Consider the following 19674-nt stretch of genomic DNA (forward strand, 5'->3'; position numbering starts at 1 on the left):
AAGACTTGGAATTCACTAAAAAGCAATGAGGGGGACTTGTGAAGTGGTAAAAAAGATGGAGGGCTAGACAGGTGTGCTAAATGAGATAAGTGTACAAACTAGTTCATGGGTTTATTTGTTTGTTTCTTTATTTCAGATTCCAAGTGTCTGAAATCTTGGAGACAGCTGGAATTTCTTTGTCTTTAGTATATAATGTCTGTTTTGGAGAGGTTTGTGAAGTTGAAGCGATCAGAGAAAATGTCTAGTCCTCCATCTTTTTTATCACTTCACAAGTCCCCCTCATTGCTTTTTAGTGAATTCCAAGTCTTTTTAGTTGAAATTCATGGCATTGAATACATAAGTTAGTTTAGGTAGTATTGTCAAGAATAAAAATAACAATACTATCTAAACTAGTCTAATGGAAGAGATAACCATGAACGTGCAAACAACTGTGTACAAACAAAATAATGGAAAAATAAAATGGAAATAATCTCAGAGAGAGGGCACTGAGATTAAAGACTGAGGAAGGTTTCTTGTCGAGGGGGCTTTAACAGAGACACTAAGGAAGCTGGGGAAGCCAGAAGGTTGAGAGAATGATGAGAGTTCCAAGCATAAGATACAGAGAGTGAAAATGCATGAAGTCCTAAGACAAGTGTTACATGCAAGGAACAGCAAGAAGGCCATTGTCATTGGATCACAGAATAGGTAGGGGAGAAATAAGATGTAAAAAGATTGGAAAGGCAGAAAGGGCATGTTCAATGAAGGGCTTTAAAAGTCAAGCAAAGGTCTTAGTGCTGGAATTAACAAGGAACCATTGGAGTTGATTAAATAGTGGAGTGACATGGTCAGACCTGTGCTTTAAGAGGATCAGTTTGACAGTTGAGTGGAGGATGGACTAGACTGGGGAAAGATTTGAGGTAGATCAACCAGAAGCCTATTGCAATAGACAAGGCATGAGGTGATAAAGTCACTGCTAGAGGAGAGATGGCAGGCATATATATATACTAGAGATTCTACAAAGGTAGAAATGACAGGACTTGACCACTATTTGGATATGGGGTGGGGTGAGGGGGAACGAAAGAGAATGAGAAGTCAAGGATAACACCTAGGTTGCAAGGCTTTATGCATGGGAGGGTGGTGGTCCCCTTTACAGTAATAAGGATGTTAGGGGGGTTGAGGACAAAGGTAATAGAGTTCAGTTTTACCCATGTTGCATATAAGATGTCTGCAGGACATCCATTTTCAGGAGATCAATGATCCCTGAACTACACAAAAGCTCTCCAGGCTTCACAGAATTAACCATCATGACAACTGAATGTGGGACCTGAATATCAAATTCCTTCACAGTTGGAGATGTGAGACTAGAAGCCAGAAGAGACATTAGCATCAGATAAATTGATCCTGAGAATCATCTGTGTAGAAGTGACCATTGACTTCATAGAAACTGATAAAATTATCAAGAGATCACATAGTATAAAGAGAAAGAAAAGAAGAACGCCCAAGACAGAGACTTGGGAAATATACACATTTAGCGGCCACACTGGGATAAAGAACCAGCAAAAGAGTCTGAAAAGGAGCAGTCAGACAGATAAGAAGAGAGCCAGGAGAGACTAATGTCATTATAGAGAAAAGAGAAAGCAGAGGCTGTCAACAGGGTCAAAGGGGGATGAAAACTAAGAAAACTCTATTAGATCTGACGATGAAGTAAGATCATCGGTAAATTTAAAGAGAGCAGTTTCAACAGAATAAATTTGGGAACCAGACTGCGGAGAATTAAGAAGAGAGTAAAAGGAGTGGAAGTAGAGGCATCTTTTGTAATTGCTTCTATCATTTGTTTGCTTAAGAACAGTATCTCCCATGGGGCAGCTAGGTGGCACAGTGAATAGAGCACCAACTCTGGAGTCAGGAGGACCTGAGTTAAAATCCGACCTCAAACACTTAACACTTACTAGCTGTGTGACCTTGAGCAAGTCACTTAACCCCAATTGCCTTGCCCTTCCCCTCACCAAAAAGAGAAAAAATGCTTTGAAAATTAGGTAAAAATATCCCACAACTCCTAAAGTAAAAAAAAAAAAAGAATAGCATCTCCCCATAGTCACAGAAGGAATATTATCTGCATCTCTTCTAATTTTTATGCTATGATCTTTAATATTAAAGTCATGTGTCAATTTAGAATGCATTGTGGAATATGGTGTAAAGTACCGGTCTAATTTCTGCCTGACTTTTCCATGTTCCATGAAATTTTCATCAAATAGGGATCTTTTCCCTAAAAAAATAAATTTTTCCCAGTTTGTCACATGCTGGGTTATTGAGCTCCCTTGTTTTGTTATTTTCCCTTGTCTAGATAGAATTCTCTATTTTTTTGACCAGTGCCAACTGGTTTTGGTAACTTCTGCTTTTTCATGCATTTTGTGATCTGAACATGCTATTCCCCTCTATCTCTACCTCTTTTCAGTATTTCCCCTTTATATCCTAGATATTTTACCTCCAAATGAATTTTGTTATTATTTTTAAAGTCCCATAAAGTTGCTATTTTGGTATAGTTTTAAATATGATAGCATTGTCATTTTTATTATATTAGCACATCCCACACATATGCACTCCAGCTATTTAAGTTGATCTTTATTTATGAAAGGCGTACTTTATATTGAATCTAGAAATGTATTTTCTGTGCTGTGGTAGTTTGATCCTCAAATATTTTATATCTTTGATAGTTATTTGGAATGGAATTCCTCTTTCTGTTATTGCCTCTTACATTTTATTATTGATAACTGTATTTCAATATTAATTTCCTTTGTAATCCCATGTATTTTCTTTCATGCATTTAAAAACATTCCTCTGAGAATGACTACAAGGTTTCTTCTCACTTCCAAAAAGGTTTATAACACAAAAAATTTCTTCTCTGTAGTTTCCAAATTGTTTTATTCTCATTATGAATTATGCTATGAATGAGGGAGAGGTTGCTGAATGTTGTTTAACAAGAATTATGCAATAATAAATTCCCTTTAGTTTCCTAAATATCAATATGCCTACTAGGATTTGGTTCAATAAACAAGTAACTTTGAAATCATCACAACCTTAATAATATAGACTTTAAAGCCCTGTTTTAACTGTGCATGCTCTTGAAGGCACATAGAAGAAAGGGCAGAAAGGGGATCAATGATCCCTGAACTACATAAAAGCTCTCCAGGCTTCACAGAATTAACCATCATATTTGCATTAGATATCTCTACAAAAAGTGATATTCAAATTGTATGAATGAAATTAACGCTATCCCTTCAAAATAGTCTCTGTTGGCACTACATTTATTCCAGTGATGCCATGATTGTTCAAAAGTCTTTTTAGAGCTCCTCCTCTGAAGTTGATTTCATAATCTGTAGTACATCGTTAGTTACATTCAATCATTGTTGATTTTATTTTTAAAAATTAGCAAAAGTCATTGGGAGCACATGTGGCAGATAAAATGAATTACCAATCTGGATTGCACTATAAATGAAGTGTGTTTATAAAAATAATTAAACTAATACTATTTGCTATAAGCTACTTACAAAAACTTTCCAAAGAAAGGCTTGGAAAATTTTGAGTATCTGTATACTCAAGCATTATACACATGTCATGCTCCCAACTATTATTTTGAGAATAATATTTATTTGAATATGTAAGTTTTGGTGCAATTATTTTTTAAAATAACTTTACAGTCATGCTTCTATGGAATAACAGAGTATAGGCAAAATTAAGTCTCATCAGTAACATCTCCTGGTTAACTGCTCCTCTGTAGAAGAACCCATTAGATGAGAAGCTTTAATCTTAATGAGATGTCATTACTTTCAGAGAATGTTTCTGTCATGCTGCCCAAATATCTCATTTCACTTTAACATTCTTTGGGACCATAGTCCTCCTCACAAAGGTCTCCTTTGTCTGATGTCCAAAGGCCTCCAGGTTTGGAGAAGACAAGAATTAGGGACAGAGATATTTATGTAATTGGGGACAGAATGCAGAATATGAGGAGAAAAGGAGTTGGGGGCAATGCAGCAATAGATATAGCACTGGACCTGGAATCAGAAAGATCTAAGTTCAAATTCATCTCAGAAACATACTAGTTGTGAGCAAATAACTTCACCTCTGTTTGACTCAGTTTCTCCATCTGTAAAATGATGGTGATGATAGCACCTACCTCCCAGGATTTCTATAAGGATCATATGAGATAATAATTGTAAAGTGCTTAGCACAGTGCTTGGCACATAGTAAACTCTATATAAATATTAGCTATAGTAATAATGATTATTATTGCTATCATCATTCATATCAGTCTTAAGAGAGTTTCCATGAATGGGTGTTTCAGGTAATGATTCAAAATTGGCAATGGGATCATATTTAGGGTTGTTGGATTGAGTGTTGTGCATAAACTGGATGGTAGTGGTTGATTCTGAAGTCTTAGCATCATGAGTATATAAGGGAAAGAAGGTAAAGTGTCATTATGCCTTTGTAAGCTCCTGTTTAGCTTCTGGAAATCCTTTAGAAACTTTGAGAATTACTGCCATTACTAAAATGAGATGCTTCAAGTTTCTACATAGTAACACCCTTGTTGTTTCTCTTTGTTGCCAGTGGAAGGACTGAAAGTAGTGGAGATTGAAAAATGCAAGAGTGACATCAAAAAGATGAGGGAAGAGATGGCTTCACGAAACAACAGGTAACTGACACTAGCTTAATAGTCAGACAAAAAATGTCTGCGAAGGAGAGGCTTCTATGTTAAGACTGAAGAAGTTTGTATGCGTGGTTTCTCTGAGATTAAATCGGGTTACAAGGTGGAGCAGTAGATAGAATGCCAGACCTGGAGTCAGGAAGATTCATGATGGTGATGATGGTAGTGGTAGTAATGATGATGACTGTGATGATAATGGTAATGATGATGGTTATTAAAATGTAAACAACACTTTGTGGCTACAATGTATTCTTTATACCTTAATCTTATAAAAATCATAGAATCTCACAGTTAAAACATACTTTAGAGGTCATGTCATCCAAATTTAATTCTGTATTTCCCAGAGAAGCCATCATCTACATATTCTGTCACATGACCTTTCCGTGTTTTGTGTGTGTGCAAAATTCCTACTTAAACTGATCATATTTTTTATCAGTCTTTTGTATTTTATATAATTGGAATAATGGGAAATTAAAATACATACATTTGTAGGCCAGAAAAATAACAGGACTCATATCTTAGTCTTCAATCACTTCTTCCTAAGATTATCCTAAGAATTATGAACAAAACAATTGTTTGTGTATTATCAATGCTACTATCTGGGCTACTTTTCATTTATGATTATGTGATATGTGCTTAGAAGTTGCACATTGATTTTAATATTCACCTAGTAATATTTATTTTGCATAATATTTAATATGTACCTATGTAAAATAAAATCAGGAAGATAAATCAGCAGATAAAATATTCAAGTGTATATATATATGTAAATATATTCTACATATACACATGCATGTGTGAATGTTACATATAATTCTTACACGTGCTCATATTATACACATGTGTTTATTCCAAAGTTAAAAAAAAAGATTTTCATATTGTTCACCCTTTTGAGTAAACTATACTTATTAGAAAATGTAGAGTATTACTAGCAAGAAAAAAAAAAGACTGCCCTGAGTTATGTTATAAGGGTTATGAGAAACCTTTGATGCCACCTAGTTCAAGCCAAAACTAGAGGAATTCCATCTATAATTGAACTGAACAGCAATTATCCAGACTTTACTTGAAAATGTCCAGTGAGGGAACTCACTTTCTCCTGCTTTGGGGTAGCTCTAATAGTTAGAAAGTTGTAGCTTGCATCAGACCTAAAACTTCTAAACACTGCCCAAAATTCTTCAGTAGGGGGTTAAACAAAATAGTTCTACTTACTCTTCCACATAACAGACCTTCAAATATTTTAAGACAGTTTTCAAGTTCCCCTTAAATCTCCTTTTCTGGAGTAAACAGCATCTTTTCCTTCAAATGATCCTCCTATAGCAGAACTGCACAACTTGGCAGAAGGTAGGGGCTAACATTAAAATGGGCTAAACTTCTTTAGATTGTAGATAGGTTTTTAGCAACTCACTTTCTAAGTAAAGGCATAATTAATGATTAAACTATTTTGCAAATAAACTATATTTTTAAAAGGTAATTTCAATTAATATCGATTAATTAAACTTATTTTACTTGAGATTTTTATTTATCATGAAATCACACCTGTCAGACTAGAAACAGATTGCCGATGGTTGCCACGGTTCATATGACAAACAGGAGAGAGTGTGCAGTGGCAACCCACCCAACCAAGTTACATGATGGGTACAATAGTGACTAGTGGGAAGTATGTTAAGTGGGGCATGGATAAAGCACTCGTTACATCTTTACTTCCTTTTACACCCTCTACATTTTTCATGGGCTGCCTGAAATCCTTTGGTGGGTCAGGTTGCAAGCGCCCCATGGACCATATGTTGTGCTGGTCGGTCCTGTAGCAAGATATCAAGGTCCCTCCTCTTCCTGGTTGCTCATTCCTGAATACTTTCCAGAAGATCAAAGTTCTTAAAATGTAGCACTCAGAATTGAATAGATGGAACATAGCATTCCAGATTTAATCGAACTGGGTCAGAGTGTGGTCCCTCACCCTAGATACTATGCCTCATTGAATGCTACCTAGTACTTGGCTGCTGCATCACACTGTTGCCTCATGTCACATGTACTTTCAGTCCTCTAAAATTCCTAGAACTTTTTCAGATAAACAACGATTTAACCATGCCCTCCTGGCTCTCCTCCTACCTTTCTGACTTTTCCTCCTGAGTATCCTTTGCTAGATCCTCAACCAGATCACACTGGCTAACCAAAGGTGTCCCTCAAGGTTCTATCCCAGGCTCTCTTCTCTTCTTCCTCTATGCTAATTTTTCTTGGTAATGAATTCAATCATAATCTTTATGCTGATGATTCTCAAATATGTTTATCCAGGCCTAACCTCTCTGCTGACCTCCAGTTTCACATCTCCAATTTCCTATTAGACACCTTGAACTTCAGTTCTGTCCTGAAGACGTCTCAAACTCATTATGTCCAAAACTGAACTCATTAATGTTGAGGGCACCACCACCACCCTCCCAGTCCCTTATGCTCACACCTTAGATGTTATCCTCGCTATCTCTCACCCCACATATTCAATCTTTTGCCAAGGCTTGTTAACTTCACCTGTGCAACAACCTTCAAAAATATTCCCTTCTCTTCTTTGATACTGTCACCATTCCGATACAGAATCTCATCACCTCATGCCTGGACTATTACAATAACCTACTTGTGAGTCCATCTGCTACAATTCTCACCTCACTCCAGTCTATTTTCCATTTAGCTGCTCAAAAGATTTTCCTAAAGCATAAGTCTGACCATGTCACCCCCTTACTCAATAAGCTGCAGGGGCTCCCTATTGCCTCCAGACACAAATTTTAAATCCTCTACCTCTTCCCAACTTTCCAGTCTTCTCAAATCTCCCTCCCCACCATATATTCTTCAATTTAGTGATACTGGCCTCCTTGACATTCCACCAACAAGACACTCTCATCTCTTGACTCCAGAGAATTTCAATGGTTGTCTCCCATGCCTAGAATGCTCTCCCTTCTCATCTCTGTTTCTTAGTTTCCCTGACTTCCTTCAAGTATTGGCTAAAATCCCATCTTCTACTTAATTCTAGTGCCTTCCCTCTGTTGATTACTTCCTATTTATCATGTCATGTCCATTCATAGTTGTTTGCATGTTGTCTCCTCCATTAGATTGTAAACTACCTGAGGGCAGGAACTCTTTTACCTTTCTTTGCATAACTAGTCCTTAACACAATGCCTGGCACATAGTAGGTATTTAACATATGGCTATTGACTGATAACTGATCCCATCCTATACTTATTGAGCTCATTTTTTAGCCTGTATAAGATTTCTGCTTTTATCACTATTAAATTTCATCTTCTTAGATCCAGCCCATTCATGCTCAATCAATCAATAAGCAAACACTTATTAAGTGCCACCTATGTGATCAGGAACAGGACCTGTGGTTTCATTGATATGGAGAAAACTCTATTACCAGTGAAAATCAATTTAAGAGTGTTAGAGAGTTGCCTCTGATATTGGGAAGTTGAGTGGCTTGCCCGGGTGTTACACTGTAAGGATGCACCAGAGGTGAGTGCAAATACAAAGATAAAAATGAAACTCTCCCTGCTCTTATTACATTCTATTGGTGAAGACAATATATTCATTTAGGTAATAAGGTTTGGAAAATTGAATAGCTTCCTGGGACTTGTAGTTTAAAGGGATAACCATTCCCTTTCAGCCCCAAGAGTGATTTGGGATTATTGCAGTCTTTTAAACAGAAGACAGACTTGAATTACAGTAATACACAAAAATAAAGGAGCGTGTACAGTCCTTAAGAAAAAAAACTGAAAGTAGTGAAGACTTCCAGAGGTGAGCAGCAGCTATTGGGAAACAGTATATACACCTCACCCATGACTTAATGAGCTGAGCCAGAAAGAATTGGCCGCACAGGGCAACAGGAAGAAGGAAAAACTGAAAAATGAGACCGAAAGGAAAAAGCAGTGGAGAAGAAAGAGAGGGATCACCAGAAGTTGGGGCGATCACAAAGGCTTTGGGAAAAGGTTGGTGTTTATGTTGAGTCTTGAAGGAAGGCATCATTGTAGGAGAGGAGAGGAGCAAGTGCATTCTGAGCACAGGAGACATCCAATGCAAAAGAATGAAGAAAAGAGACAGGGTGCTATGGGGAAGGAGCAAAGGAAAAGCCAGTTCAGATGGATCCCACAGTGTTGGAAGGGGAGTATATAATAATGAGAAATATGTAAATATAAAATGATTAATATATATAAATGTGGAGAGAGAGAGATCTCCAATAAGAGGTGCCTACCTGCACTCCCATATGGTCCAGACTGTATTCAGTCTATGGGAATTCTGACCTAGAAGGATTACACTCTTCAAAGGAGGAGGATTTCTGAGAGTTGGCAGCAAAAGAAGAGTCTGGAAGTCACAGTGGAGAGAAGAGCAGTGTGAAAAAAGTAGAACAAATGAAAAGAGCATGGGTAGGGATGCAGGGTCATCTTAGCAAAGCCAGGTCTCTGAGAGTATAAGCAGCTAAAGGGAGTATAAGAGGAAGAAGTTTATTATTAAGGCAGGCTGGTTAATTATGGAATAGGAAATCCAGAGGTCACAATAGAGAGGAGTGGTGAGCAGAGTTGGAGCAGTACATGGAAAGGGAAGGGTAGGACCAGGACATAGGAAGGACATGAGGAACAGGGCAATGAAAGAATAGGGGGTGTAGGTTTGAGGGAGAAATGGATTGTCACAAAGCTAAGAAAGTAACTAGGGATGGGAGCTAGCTAGCCATAGTGAGGTAGGTAGCAGGGAGTGGGAAAAGCTCTGCTAAAGATAGCTGATCATTAGAAGATGAGAAGTTTTACATTCCCAGGATTTCCATCTCAAGGTCTTGGCAGAAGGATTGGATACACCCATTAGGAGGCCTTTCAGAACAGGGGGCACACAAAAGGTGGTCAAGGCTGGGGACAAAAATTCAGTTCCCTTTTTCATGCAAGCCTGGCATTGTAGGTAGGTTCCCCAGGTAACAGGCTTAGGGAGTCTTTCACAGAGCTAAGTATAACCACTACTACAATTGCTACATATACAATAGTTATTTCTGGACTTAGCCTTGGGTCACTCATGTCTCAATTCCAAGATTCTTTTTCTCTCCAATCCTAACACTCACCTAATTCTACCTCATTTTCCATCTCTTTTGATCCTTTTTCTTTATCATCAGCAAGGTGCTACAATGACTAGATTGGGCCTGGAATCTGAAAGCCCTAAGTTCAGATCCAGCCTTAGAAACTTACAAGTTGTGTGATACTGAGCAACTCACTTAACCTCCGTTTCCTCATCTATAAAATGAGGCTAATAATAGCACTTTTGTAAAGTGCTTAGAACAGTGCCTGGTACATAATAAGTACTATTTAATGTCAGCTATTATTATTATTATCTAGCCCTGTTTAGATATTTTTGGATACTGACTGAATTGCCTTATAAGATATTATTCCCAAAATTTGATGAATGGATTTATAAACAACTCATAACTTCTGTGTTTACAATATTAAATATCCCTCTCAGTTTTCTGTCATCTGCAAACTTGATAAACACGTAATTTTCCCCATATAAAAGCACAAGGGTCAAATATAAATCCCTGAGACGACCACCACAGACTTTCTTACAAGTTGATATCAAACCATTGATAATTGTTCTTTGGACCTAGCCATTCTACTATTTCAGAATCTACCTAAATCTAGACTCTTTCTTTCCATCTTTTACTCAATAGCATGAGACACTATGTCAAATGCTCTGCTGAAATCTAGATAAATTATATGAATCTCAATCCTCATTTCTTGATGAAACTATTTTGGTTCTTTATGGTTACCACTGTCTTTTTTTTAATGAATTTTTATTGGGGCGGCCAGGTGGCACAGTGAGTAAGAGCGCTGGCCCCAGAGTCGGGAGACCTGGGATCAGTTCCAGGCTCAGATACTTAACACCCACACAAAAATAACTGGCCATGTAACCTTGAGCAAGTTGCTTAACCCCAATTGCTTTTTAAAAAAATTATAAAATTATTTATTTTTTGGCAGGCAATTGGGGTTAAGTGACTTGCCCAAGGTCACACAGCTAGTTTTTGTGCTGAGGGTCTGAGGCCGGATCCGAACCCAGGTCCTCCTGACTCCAGGGCCAGTGCTCTATTCACTGTACCACCTAGCCACCCCAACCATTGTCTTTTTAATATGTTTACTAACTACCCTTTATATAATTTGATATCGAGTTTTGTCTAGAATTGAAGCCAAATTCATTGGTTCACAATTTGAAGGTTCCATTCTCTTCACTTTTTTGAGTAACAGTACAAAATTTACTTTTGCCCAGTCTTACTTCTCCTATGATCTTTCAAATATCAACGTCAGTGCCAATGTCTACCAATCTTCTAGTTTTTTCAGTATCCTGGAAATTAGTTCACCTGGACCCAGTGAGCTTTCATTTTTCTTCAATATAATGAATGTTATTTGGGGAAAAGTTGTTACTTTCAAAATCTTAATCTTCTTTTGATCATTTGGATTTGCTCAAAAAAGATTCACCAATAATGTAAGCCACTATATATATAAAGGAGTCTTTGATAGTTCACAAAGAGTTTGCATGACTATACAATGTTGCTTACTAGGGAAAATCAAAATCTTTCTTTTGAATGTTACTGATTCTGACATTTTATCTCAGATTAAAAATTCTTTTTAGACCTATGGGAAAATAATACCTATATAATGTTATTAATTATTAATATTAATTATTGTATTAATGTTATTGTGTTAATTGATAATATTAGTCATAATAATTTACATTTGTGTAGCATTTTAAGCTTTAAAAATGATAGCTCTAGACAGAAGGAAAAAAAGGTACAGATATATATACATTTGAATTTTAGTATGACATCATTGTAGCTATAATTTACTTCACTTATCTGAAGCACAGAGCAAAAATAAAATAAAAGATCATAATAAGACATCTATGGTAATTCAATTTCCATACTTAAAATCTTTAGAAATGTTATAGGCTGTCCCTTGACTGCATAATCTACTAGGCATGGACTTCTACTTTAAATAGAACCCTATATACAAAAATCTAGACTTACAGAAGATAAATTAGATTATTTGTCCATGTTTAAAAAAAATCTGGTATGCATTTAATGAAAAGATTGTTGCAGCATTATCATTTCACAGTAGCTAATATATCACTTTATATATATATATATGTGTGTGTGTGTGTGTTTGTCTACACATCTATAGTATTTAACTATTATGCAGTGCAGTATTAGACTTTTTAGTTATATTTGAATACAACATAGAAATTTTAACATCCCTTAAAGCTTTCTTTATGAAAACTTCTGGGTCATATAATCAAAAAGATGGAGTCCAGTCCTTACTATCAAAAAAAGCCCCTCTAAATTAATTAATTATACTTCAAAGGTAGAGCAATTACAGTCTTTTCCATAAAACTATCAAACAAGATGTTCAACAGAACAAAAGTCCAATCCTTAACATATATACTCAGCATATCTCACCAAAACCAATTTCCATGCTCCACCAAAGCACAAAAACCCAGCCACAACCTTGTGCTTTGAGTATCTCACAGTACTCCCAACCCCTGCCTTTCCATTATCATGTTGTTACAACAAACTGAGAATCCTGACCTCTGTCCAGCCACCTGTATAGGAAAAGAGATACAGGTGGGGAGCAGTCATGTTTTACCTGGTGTGGCCCTTTGATTAGGGAAACCCAAGATAGCAGAAACTGCTCCCAGAACACTTTGTCCCGGACCTACAAAAAAGGGCAGACAGTTACTCAGGCCAATTAGAGACCTAGTGAAGAGAGAAAGATTTGGGGAAGGGCCAGTATGCAGGGCTATTCCACGTCTTAAGGAATTGTAACTGCCATTCAGCTGGTACTAGTCCCGTTCCCCCAGAAGTGACTTTTAGACGGAACTGAGGCCTATGAAATGTAAATTTCTCAATGTAGAGAGGCCAAAACACCTTTGAGGTCTAGCTCAAGGGGTATTGCATCCTTTTGTTCTGTAACTTAGTCCCACAAAATACTTTGATTCACTTGTAGTCCTACTCATCCTCTGTTATTTTTCCTATTTCCTTAAATTCTGCCTTCATCTTTATCTCCTTGTACTTTAAGAAAGCAATCTCTTGATGGTCCCTGTGTTACAATTTCTTATTTTTAAAAAATATTCATTTTCTTTTTTAGTTCTTTTCTTTAGTCTCTAGAGATGGAGAAATTTATTTTGTAACTTATGCTCTCCTTAATAGTTATACTTTTTAAAAACTTCTTGAGTTCTTTTGTTTGCAAGTCAAATAATCTGCCACCATGTGTATCTGTTTGTTTGTTTGTTTGTTTGTTTTTTAAGGAATGCTTCAAATATCTTTCTTTTCTTGAATACCCATCTTTTTATCGGAGATTAGGATTAGATTTGCAGGATATGCCATTTGGGGTTGCACACTGAGCTCCTTTTCTTTTAAGAATATGTTTTTCCAAACCTTTCTCCGGTTTCTGGTGGGTACTGAATAGTATTAATTTATTTTAATTTCCTTTCCTTTTTTTAAGAATTTATTGTTTGTCATTGGCATTGTTAAATTTATCAATTATGTGTCTTGGAGTTTGAAGCATATTATTTTTTTGGAGGTGATCTGTGGATTCCCCTCCCTTTCTGCTTTACACTGCTAGAATATCAATCAAATCAATACTGTCATTGCTACTTGAAAAAGTATATCACTCTACTCTTCTATAGCTCCTCTTTTCATCCCTATAACTTCCTCTTTTTCTCCTATAATTTTATAAACCAATAACACACTCTGGGATCCACTTCCCTATTTGTGTCATGTCCTATAAGCTCCCTGAGAGCAGAGGCTGACTTCAATTTTGTTTTTGTATTTCAGAGCTCAGCATAGTGCTTGGCACATGATTTAAGCAATACTTTTTAAAAAAAAATTCATTCGTTTTTGTTCAGGTATGGGTTAGATTAGATGATTTCTAAGGTCCTACTCAGCATTAAGATTCAACAGGTAGATTCAATAAACTTCATGAATTCAAATCTGAAAAAACAATGATAAGACAGATCTTTTCCTATTTTTTAGGACAACTTGTCCCTGTAAGTATAATTTTTTGGATAACAACAGGAAGTTGATTCCACAGAGAGATGTCCCAGCCTATCCAAAGGTAAGATATAAAACTCTAGCCTAGGAAAGAATCAGCAAGCCTATTTTCATGTGCTCCTTAGGCATTCTGATATAAAGGTGACCTTGTATTCTTGAAGGTTATGTGAGATCATAAGTTCTACCAGGTTCTACCATGCTATTTATGATCCATACAATAAACTGTGTCAGTTCTCCAAGGACAAGTCTAGCTGAATATGGAAAGGCACATCATACATGGGTCATGAATTCTTCATCCATAGTAATGTGTGAAAAGAAGAAAAATACAAAATGTCCTTCAGCATACTGTGTCCCTTTGGTTTCTACCTTCATGCTGAAAAAGTAGCAGAAAAGGGAACAGAACATGCTGAGAGGCAGCTTTCAGCCATCTATATACATTAACCTAACTATTGGTACTCTAAATGTAAAAGTCTTGATTACTGACCAATGATTGGATATGCTACTGGGGGAACAAAGGCTGGCTCAGCACATTTCCTTAGGATGTGTGTAATGCATGATGCTGCATAAAACTCATTTGCTGTAAACACATCAATGCATGCAATCAAACTTTATTGGCTATTCAAAAATACAAACATCAACACTTCTAGGAACAAGTCACCAATTTGATTCCTAAAGGTCCTGTCAAATGCATCTTATACTGGTGCTCATGACAAGTCTCCCAGAAAGAAGTTCTGTATTTCCCTCTGAGGAGGTATTCTAGCAAGTCTCTGTCAATCAACACTAGACAGCTCTCACATAAACACAGGCTATTCAAAACTCTAAGGGCAATGATCACAAGATTCTGTCTTAGTGACCACCCAGAAATGAACTAATGGTTGGGGCCTCTGGTAGTTTTTTGTGGTTCTGGCTCATGACGTAAATGCCATCCTCAAATACTCACTATCTCTTACCCCACATATTCAGTTTGTTGCCAAGGCCTGTCAACGTTACCTTTGCAACATCACTCAAACATGTCCACTTCTCTCCTCTGATAACTAACCACCACTGTGAAACAGGCTTTTATCTCCTATTGCAGCAGCCTTCTGGTTAGTCTGTCTGCCATAAGTTTCTCCCAACTCCAACGCATCCTCCATTCAGTCACTAAAGTGATTTGCCTAAAGTACAGGTCCAACCATATCTTCCCCCTACTCAATAAAATCCAGGGGCTCCCAGTATTTGGAAAGTGCTCAGCACAGTATCTGACATAAAAGAAGTGCTATGTAAATAACAGTTACTATCATCATCAGCATCACCGTACGGATAAAATTCAAAATCCTCTGTTTGGTCTGTAGTGCCTTCCAAGAATCACCTACCCAGCAAAACTGAGTATCATGTTTCAGGGGAAAATATGGTAATTCAGTGGAATAGAGGACTTTCAAGCATTTTTGATGAAAAAACCAGAGTTGACTAGAAAATTTGATATTTAGATACAAGAAGCAAGAGAAGCATGAGAAAGTAAACAGGGAAAAGAAATCATAAGGAACTTATCAAAGTTGAACTATTAACATTCCCACATGGAAAAATAATAATTGTAACTGATGAAATTTTTCTCAGTGTGAAAATAGTTGAAGGGAATAGAAATATATATATATGTCTATATATGAGGGTATATGGGCATATGAATACATATGTGAATGTGTGTATATATGTTTACAGGTATACATAGACAGAGGGCACAGGACCAATTTAATAGGAAGGGATGATACTTAAAAGGTGAGACAGGAATATAATGAGAGGAGATGGGGAGAGACAGAATGGGGTAACTATCTCATATAGAAGAGGCAAAGGAAAATGGTTACAATGGAGGGGAAGAATAGGAAGGCAAAAGGGAATGGGTCAACCTTATTCTCATTGAATTTGCCTTGGGGAGGGAATGAAATACACACTAAATAGGGTATCTCATCCTACAGGAGAGTAGGGGAGAAGGGAATGAAAGGGGGTATGATGGAAGGGAGGGAAGGCTGGGGGAGAGGGAAGTTGGAAGCACCCACTTTTGAAAAGGTACAGGATCAAAACAGAGAATAGAACAAGTGGGAGGTGGGATAGAAGGGAGGGAAATATAGTCAGTCTTTTACAATATATCTACTATGTTAATGTTTTACATTAGCTACACATGTACAACCTATACTGAACTGCTTATCTTCCCAGTAAGGGTGGGTGACAAGGGAGGAAGGGAATCAATCTGGAATTTAAAGTTTTAAAATAAAGTGTTTTAAATATATATATATATGCTATTATTAATACTATTTTACACATAATTGGGAAATAAGATATACAGGCACTGGGACATAGAGATCCACCATGTCCTACTGGAAAAGTCGAAAGGTATATGGGAGAAAATATGGGAGAGAGCAGATTAGAGCAGGGGATATCCTATGGATATCCTAATGGACTGCTATTTTGGGGCAGTAGGTAGGGGAAAAACAGGGAGAAAATTTGTAACTCAAAATCTGGCGGAAATTAATGATGCAAATCAGAAGTTAATAAAGCATTTGAAAAATGAAAAAAAATTATTCTTAATCATAGCGCTGTTAATGATTTCCTATTTATCCTATGTGTGGCTTGTTTGTACATATTTGTTTGCTTATTGTCTCCCTATTAGATTGTGAATTCCTCAAGGCGAGGAACTGTCTTCAGCCTTTCTTTGTATCCTCAGAACTTATCACATATTGAGTACCTTTGTATCTCCCTTCTGGGACATCCTAGACATGAGTCAAACCTAAGCTTTAATAAAATTTCTCTGGGATGCCAGGATGGAAGCATAAAGAACCAAAGAAAATGGGAGTCTAACCCTTATTTTAGATTCTCGGGCTCCCCTATGACTGAAATGTACATCATTGGTCCAGAGCAAAAGGGCCCCCTAGTGGAGAGGTAGGGGGACACAGTACCGCAGCTCCTTAGTCCCAGTAGAGGGTTTAATGTTCAACACACATTGAAAGAGAATTAAAACATCATTCCTAATACACTCTACTGAGAGGTAGACTCCAAGGAAACATAGATATTTCACCTTGGACTTGTACCATCCAAGCAACAACTCAAGGACCATATCTTCTGATCAACCAAGTGGGCAGCTCATTCTCCTAATAGTGACACTCTTCTAAGTAAAATGTAGTTTCAGGTTACACCTCCTATTTCATAACCAGTGTATTCATAGCTAAGAAATTCACAAAGGAATGTGCTGGAAATATCCATGTCTCAAAATTGTTTGGTGACTTGTCTTCTGGGAAAGAAACACAGAGACTCAGGAATTTGAGTTCCAGTCTCAGACTCACCTACACAACACATATTCTCACTACACTGTGTATGTAGCCATTGCTGCTGCTACAAGGGAGGATGAGGAGAAAAAGACTCCCTACCAGGAGTATTATGGCAAATGTTTTACAGTGGGACCTCTGAAAAATATGTGCAAGATATATTTTTAAGTTTAATCTGCATTATTAACATTTTATCATCTAGATGAACAACAAAACAATTTTTAAAAGCCCTGATTTGTAGCATTTAATGATTTCCAAGGTATAAATGCTCATCGTGAAAATTTAGCAATCAGCTCTTGATTTGAGCTGACTCCAGTATACCTCTGTCCCCTTCCCTCACCTATCAGAAAGCCCAAGGGATCGCTCGTATTGGTTGTATACCAACAAAGAGACTGCCTTGGAAAAAAATAAATATTCCTTATTACCAACATCATGGGCAGCTCTTCCTGGTTCAGTTACCAATACTCTTATACACAGTTCCTTTGTCAAAGAGATCAAGATTCCAACCAAGAGTCTTTAGCTGCACATACCTTTAGGAAGGGGTCAGAGCCTATGTTGGCATAGCCAGGCCCTATCACTAGGATCAAGGTACCAACAAGGTACTTTTGGCTAAGCATGCCCTTTACTAAGAGGCCAAAACATATATGACCCTCCCATAAAGCCAAAACATACATACCCAACTCCATGCTCTAATCCAATTCCTTACTGCATCTATAAATCTTTATGAGTATAATCTAGCTATGATTAAGATCACCTTTCATGCAGCTATGAGAATGGAGCAGGTACGGTATGTTTTTGTAGAATTCTAAAGTGGACTCTATAGACACACATTTGACTGAAAGATTCAAAGATTACAAGATTCTACTACACTTATTGTTTGTGGGCTATAAGAAAATATTTGATTCAGCAGAACCAAAAGCCCATCAGCTCTTTTCTAACAAGGTGTTTCCCATGAATGTGTAAAAATAATATATGATTCACTGAAAGATATAACAAAAGAAATGTCTAATTTAATTTAATTAGATATATTCCTGACTATGATTCAAACAAGGTACAAGATAGAAAGATTATATATATATATATATATATATATATATACACATATATATGTTTGTATACATATATATACATGTTGAGTTTGAGATGTCTATGGTATATGTAGTTTGAAATGTTCACTAGAAAGTTAGTGATGGTGGGCTGAAGCTTGGATATAATAGTGGATATATAATATAATATATAATAGTGGATATATCCTTACCTAAAAATCTATGTATGTATGTATGTGTATGTATAAATATACATGTATATAGACACAGACTAGCTATGGATAAGTTCATATATACATACATATACATATATGTGTGTGTTTGTGAGTCATCTGATAATTAAAACCATAAGAGTTAACAAAGTCACTAAAAGTGAAAAGGCTCTTCAATTTCACTTAATCAAATTTTAATTTTTTATTTCAATATAAATTTTTTTTTACTATTTTCTCTTTTGTGATCATCTCACTGCCTTGTTTATCTAAGAATTCTCCCACTGTCTTATGTCTTCCGTTTCTTCCTAGTTTTTATGGTGTGACCTTTAATGTTCTGATGCACATTGATTTTGAGCATTTTCTGGTGAGATGTTAGTTAAAAACTAATTACTGTTGAACTGGTTTCCCAGTTTTTCAATAGTTCTTATTGAACAGGGATTATTTCCCAGATAATATATGTTCTAGCGTTTGTCAAACACTGTTTTGTTGAGTTAAGTTAGTTTTGATTTGTCCTTATCTAGTCTGTTCCACTAATTAATATCTATTTCTTAATCGTTACATAATCATTTTAATGACTATTGCCTTAATAATATAATTTGAAGTCTATAAATGTTATTTCTGCTTTATTCCTTCTCTTTTTTGCCTTTTGTTCCTCCAAATGAATTTTGTTATTTTGCCTAGTTCTTTTCATTAGGTCCCTTAGCTATTTTTATTAATATAGCAATCGAATCATAAACTTATTTAGACGGCGTTGTCATTTTTCCTATGTTGGCATGGCCCAATCATGAACATTCATGAATCTCTCCAGTTACTTCGGCTATCCTTTATTTTTTTTTAAGTGTCATTCATTGACTCTATATGGTTCTAGTGGGAGGACAGCCACAAATAACACCGAACTTTTTCTTTCTCCAGTATATCCTTTCTCCAGAGACCATAGACGCTCTCAGGAAGCCTACATTTGATGTCTGGCTCTGGGAGCCAAATGAGGTGAGTGAATGGCCAATATCTGCTTTATGATTAACAGCTTCAGCTGATCACATGAAAAGACACCTAAGCAAAGCTTATTTCACTCAACTAATCTTAAATACCTAATAAAGAATACAAAAAAGACAGTTCTATGAAAGACTAACTTGACCTATCTCACACCTCCTCTTTTTAAGTTATATACTTCATAACAAACAGCAGCTTGAGAATCAAAAATGAAAAAATAAAATCTAGTTCGGTTTAAAAAAAAAGGACTTGTAGCATCATTGAGCAGCTAGATGGTGCAATGGATAGTGTTGGGACTGGAGTCAGAAAGATCCATCTTCTTCAGTTCAGATCTGGCCTTGTATACTTACTATATCTGTGACCCTGGGAAAGTCACTTAATTCTGTTTGCCTCAGTT

General features: G+C 36.5%; 1 protein-coding gene across 3 annotated transcripts in view; it reads left to right on the top strand.

Moving 5' to 3' along the window:
- PDE9A (phosphodiesterase 9A) overlaps window positions 1–19674 on the top strand; it is a 167189-nt gene that overhangs the window by 99874 nt on the left and 47641 nt on the right. For all 3 annotated transcript variants that reach the window (XM_069074814.1, XM_069074815.1, XM_069074816.1), the window contains 3 exons: window positions 4585–4669; window positions 13719–13800; window positions 19200–19274. In XM_069074814.1, coding sequence (XP_068930915.1) covers window positions 4585–4669; window positions 13719–13800; window positions 19200–19274 — 242 coding nt within the window. The remainder of the gene's footprint in view (window positions 1–4584; window positions 4670–13718; window positions 13801–19199; window positions 19275–19674) is intronic.

The sequence above is a fragment of the Petaurus breviceps genome, unplaced genomic scaffold, assembly GCF_028583685.1.
Source record: "Petaurus breviceps papuanus isolate PSGF00001 unplaced genomic scaffold, PetGlider_PUasm1.0 90897, whole genome shotgun sequence".
In the NCBI taxonomy this organism is placed as follows: Eukaryota; Metazoa; Chordata; class Mammalia; order Diprotodontia; family Petauridae; genus Petaurus; species Petaurus breviceps.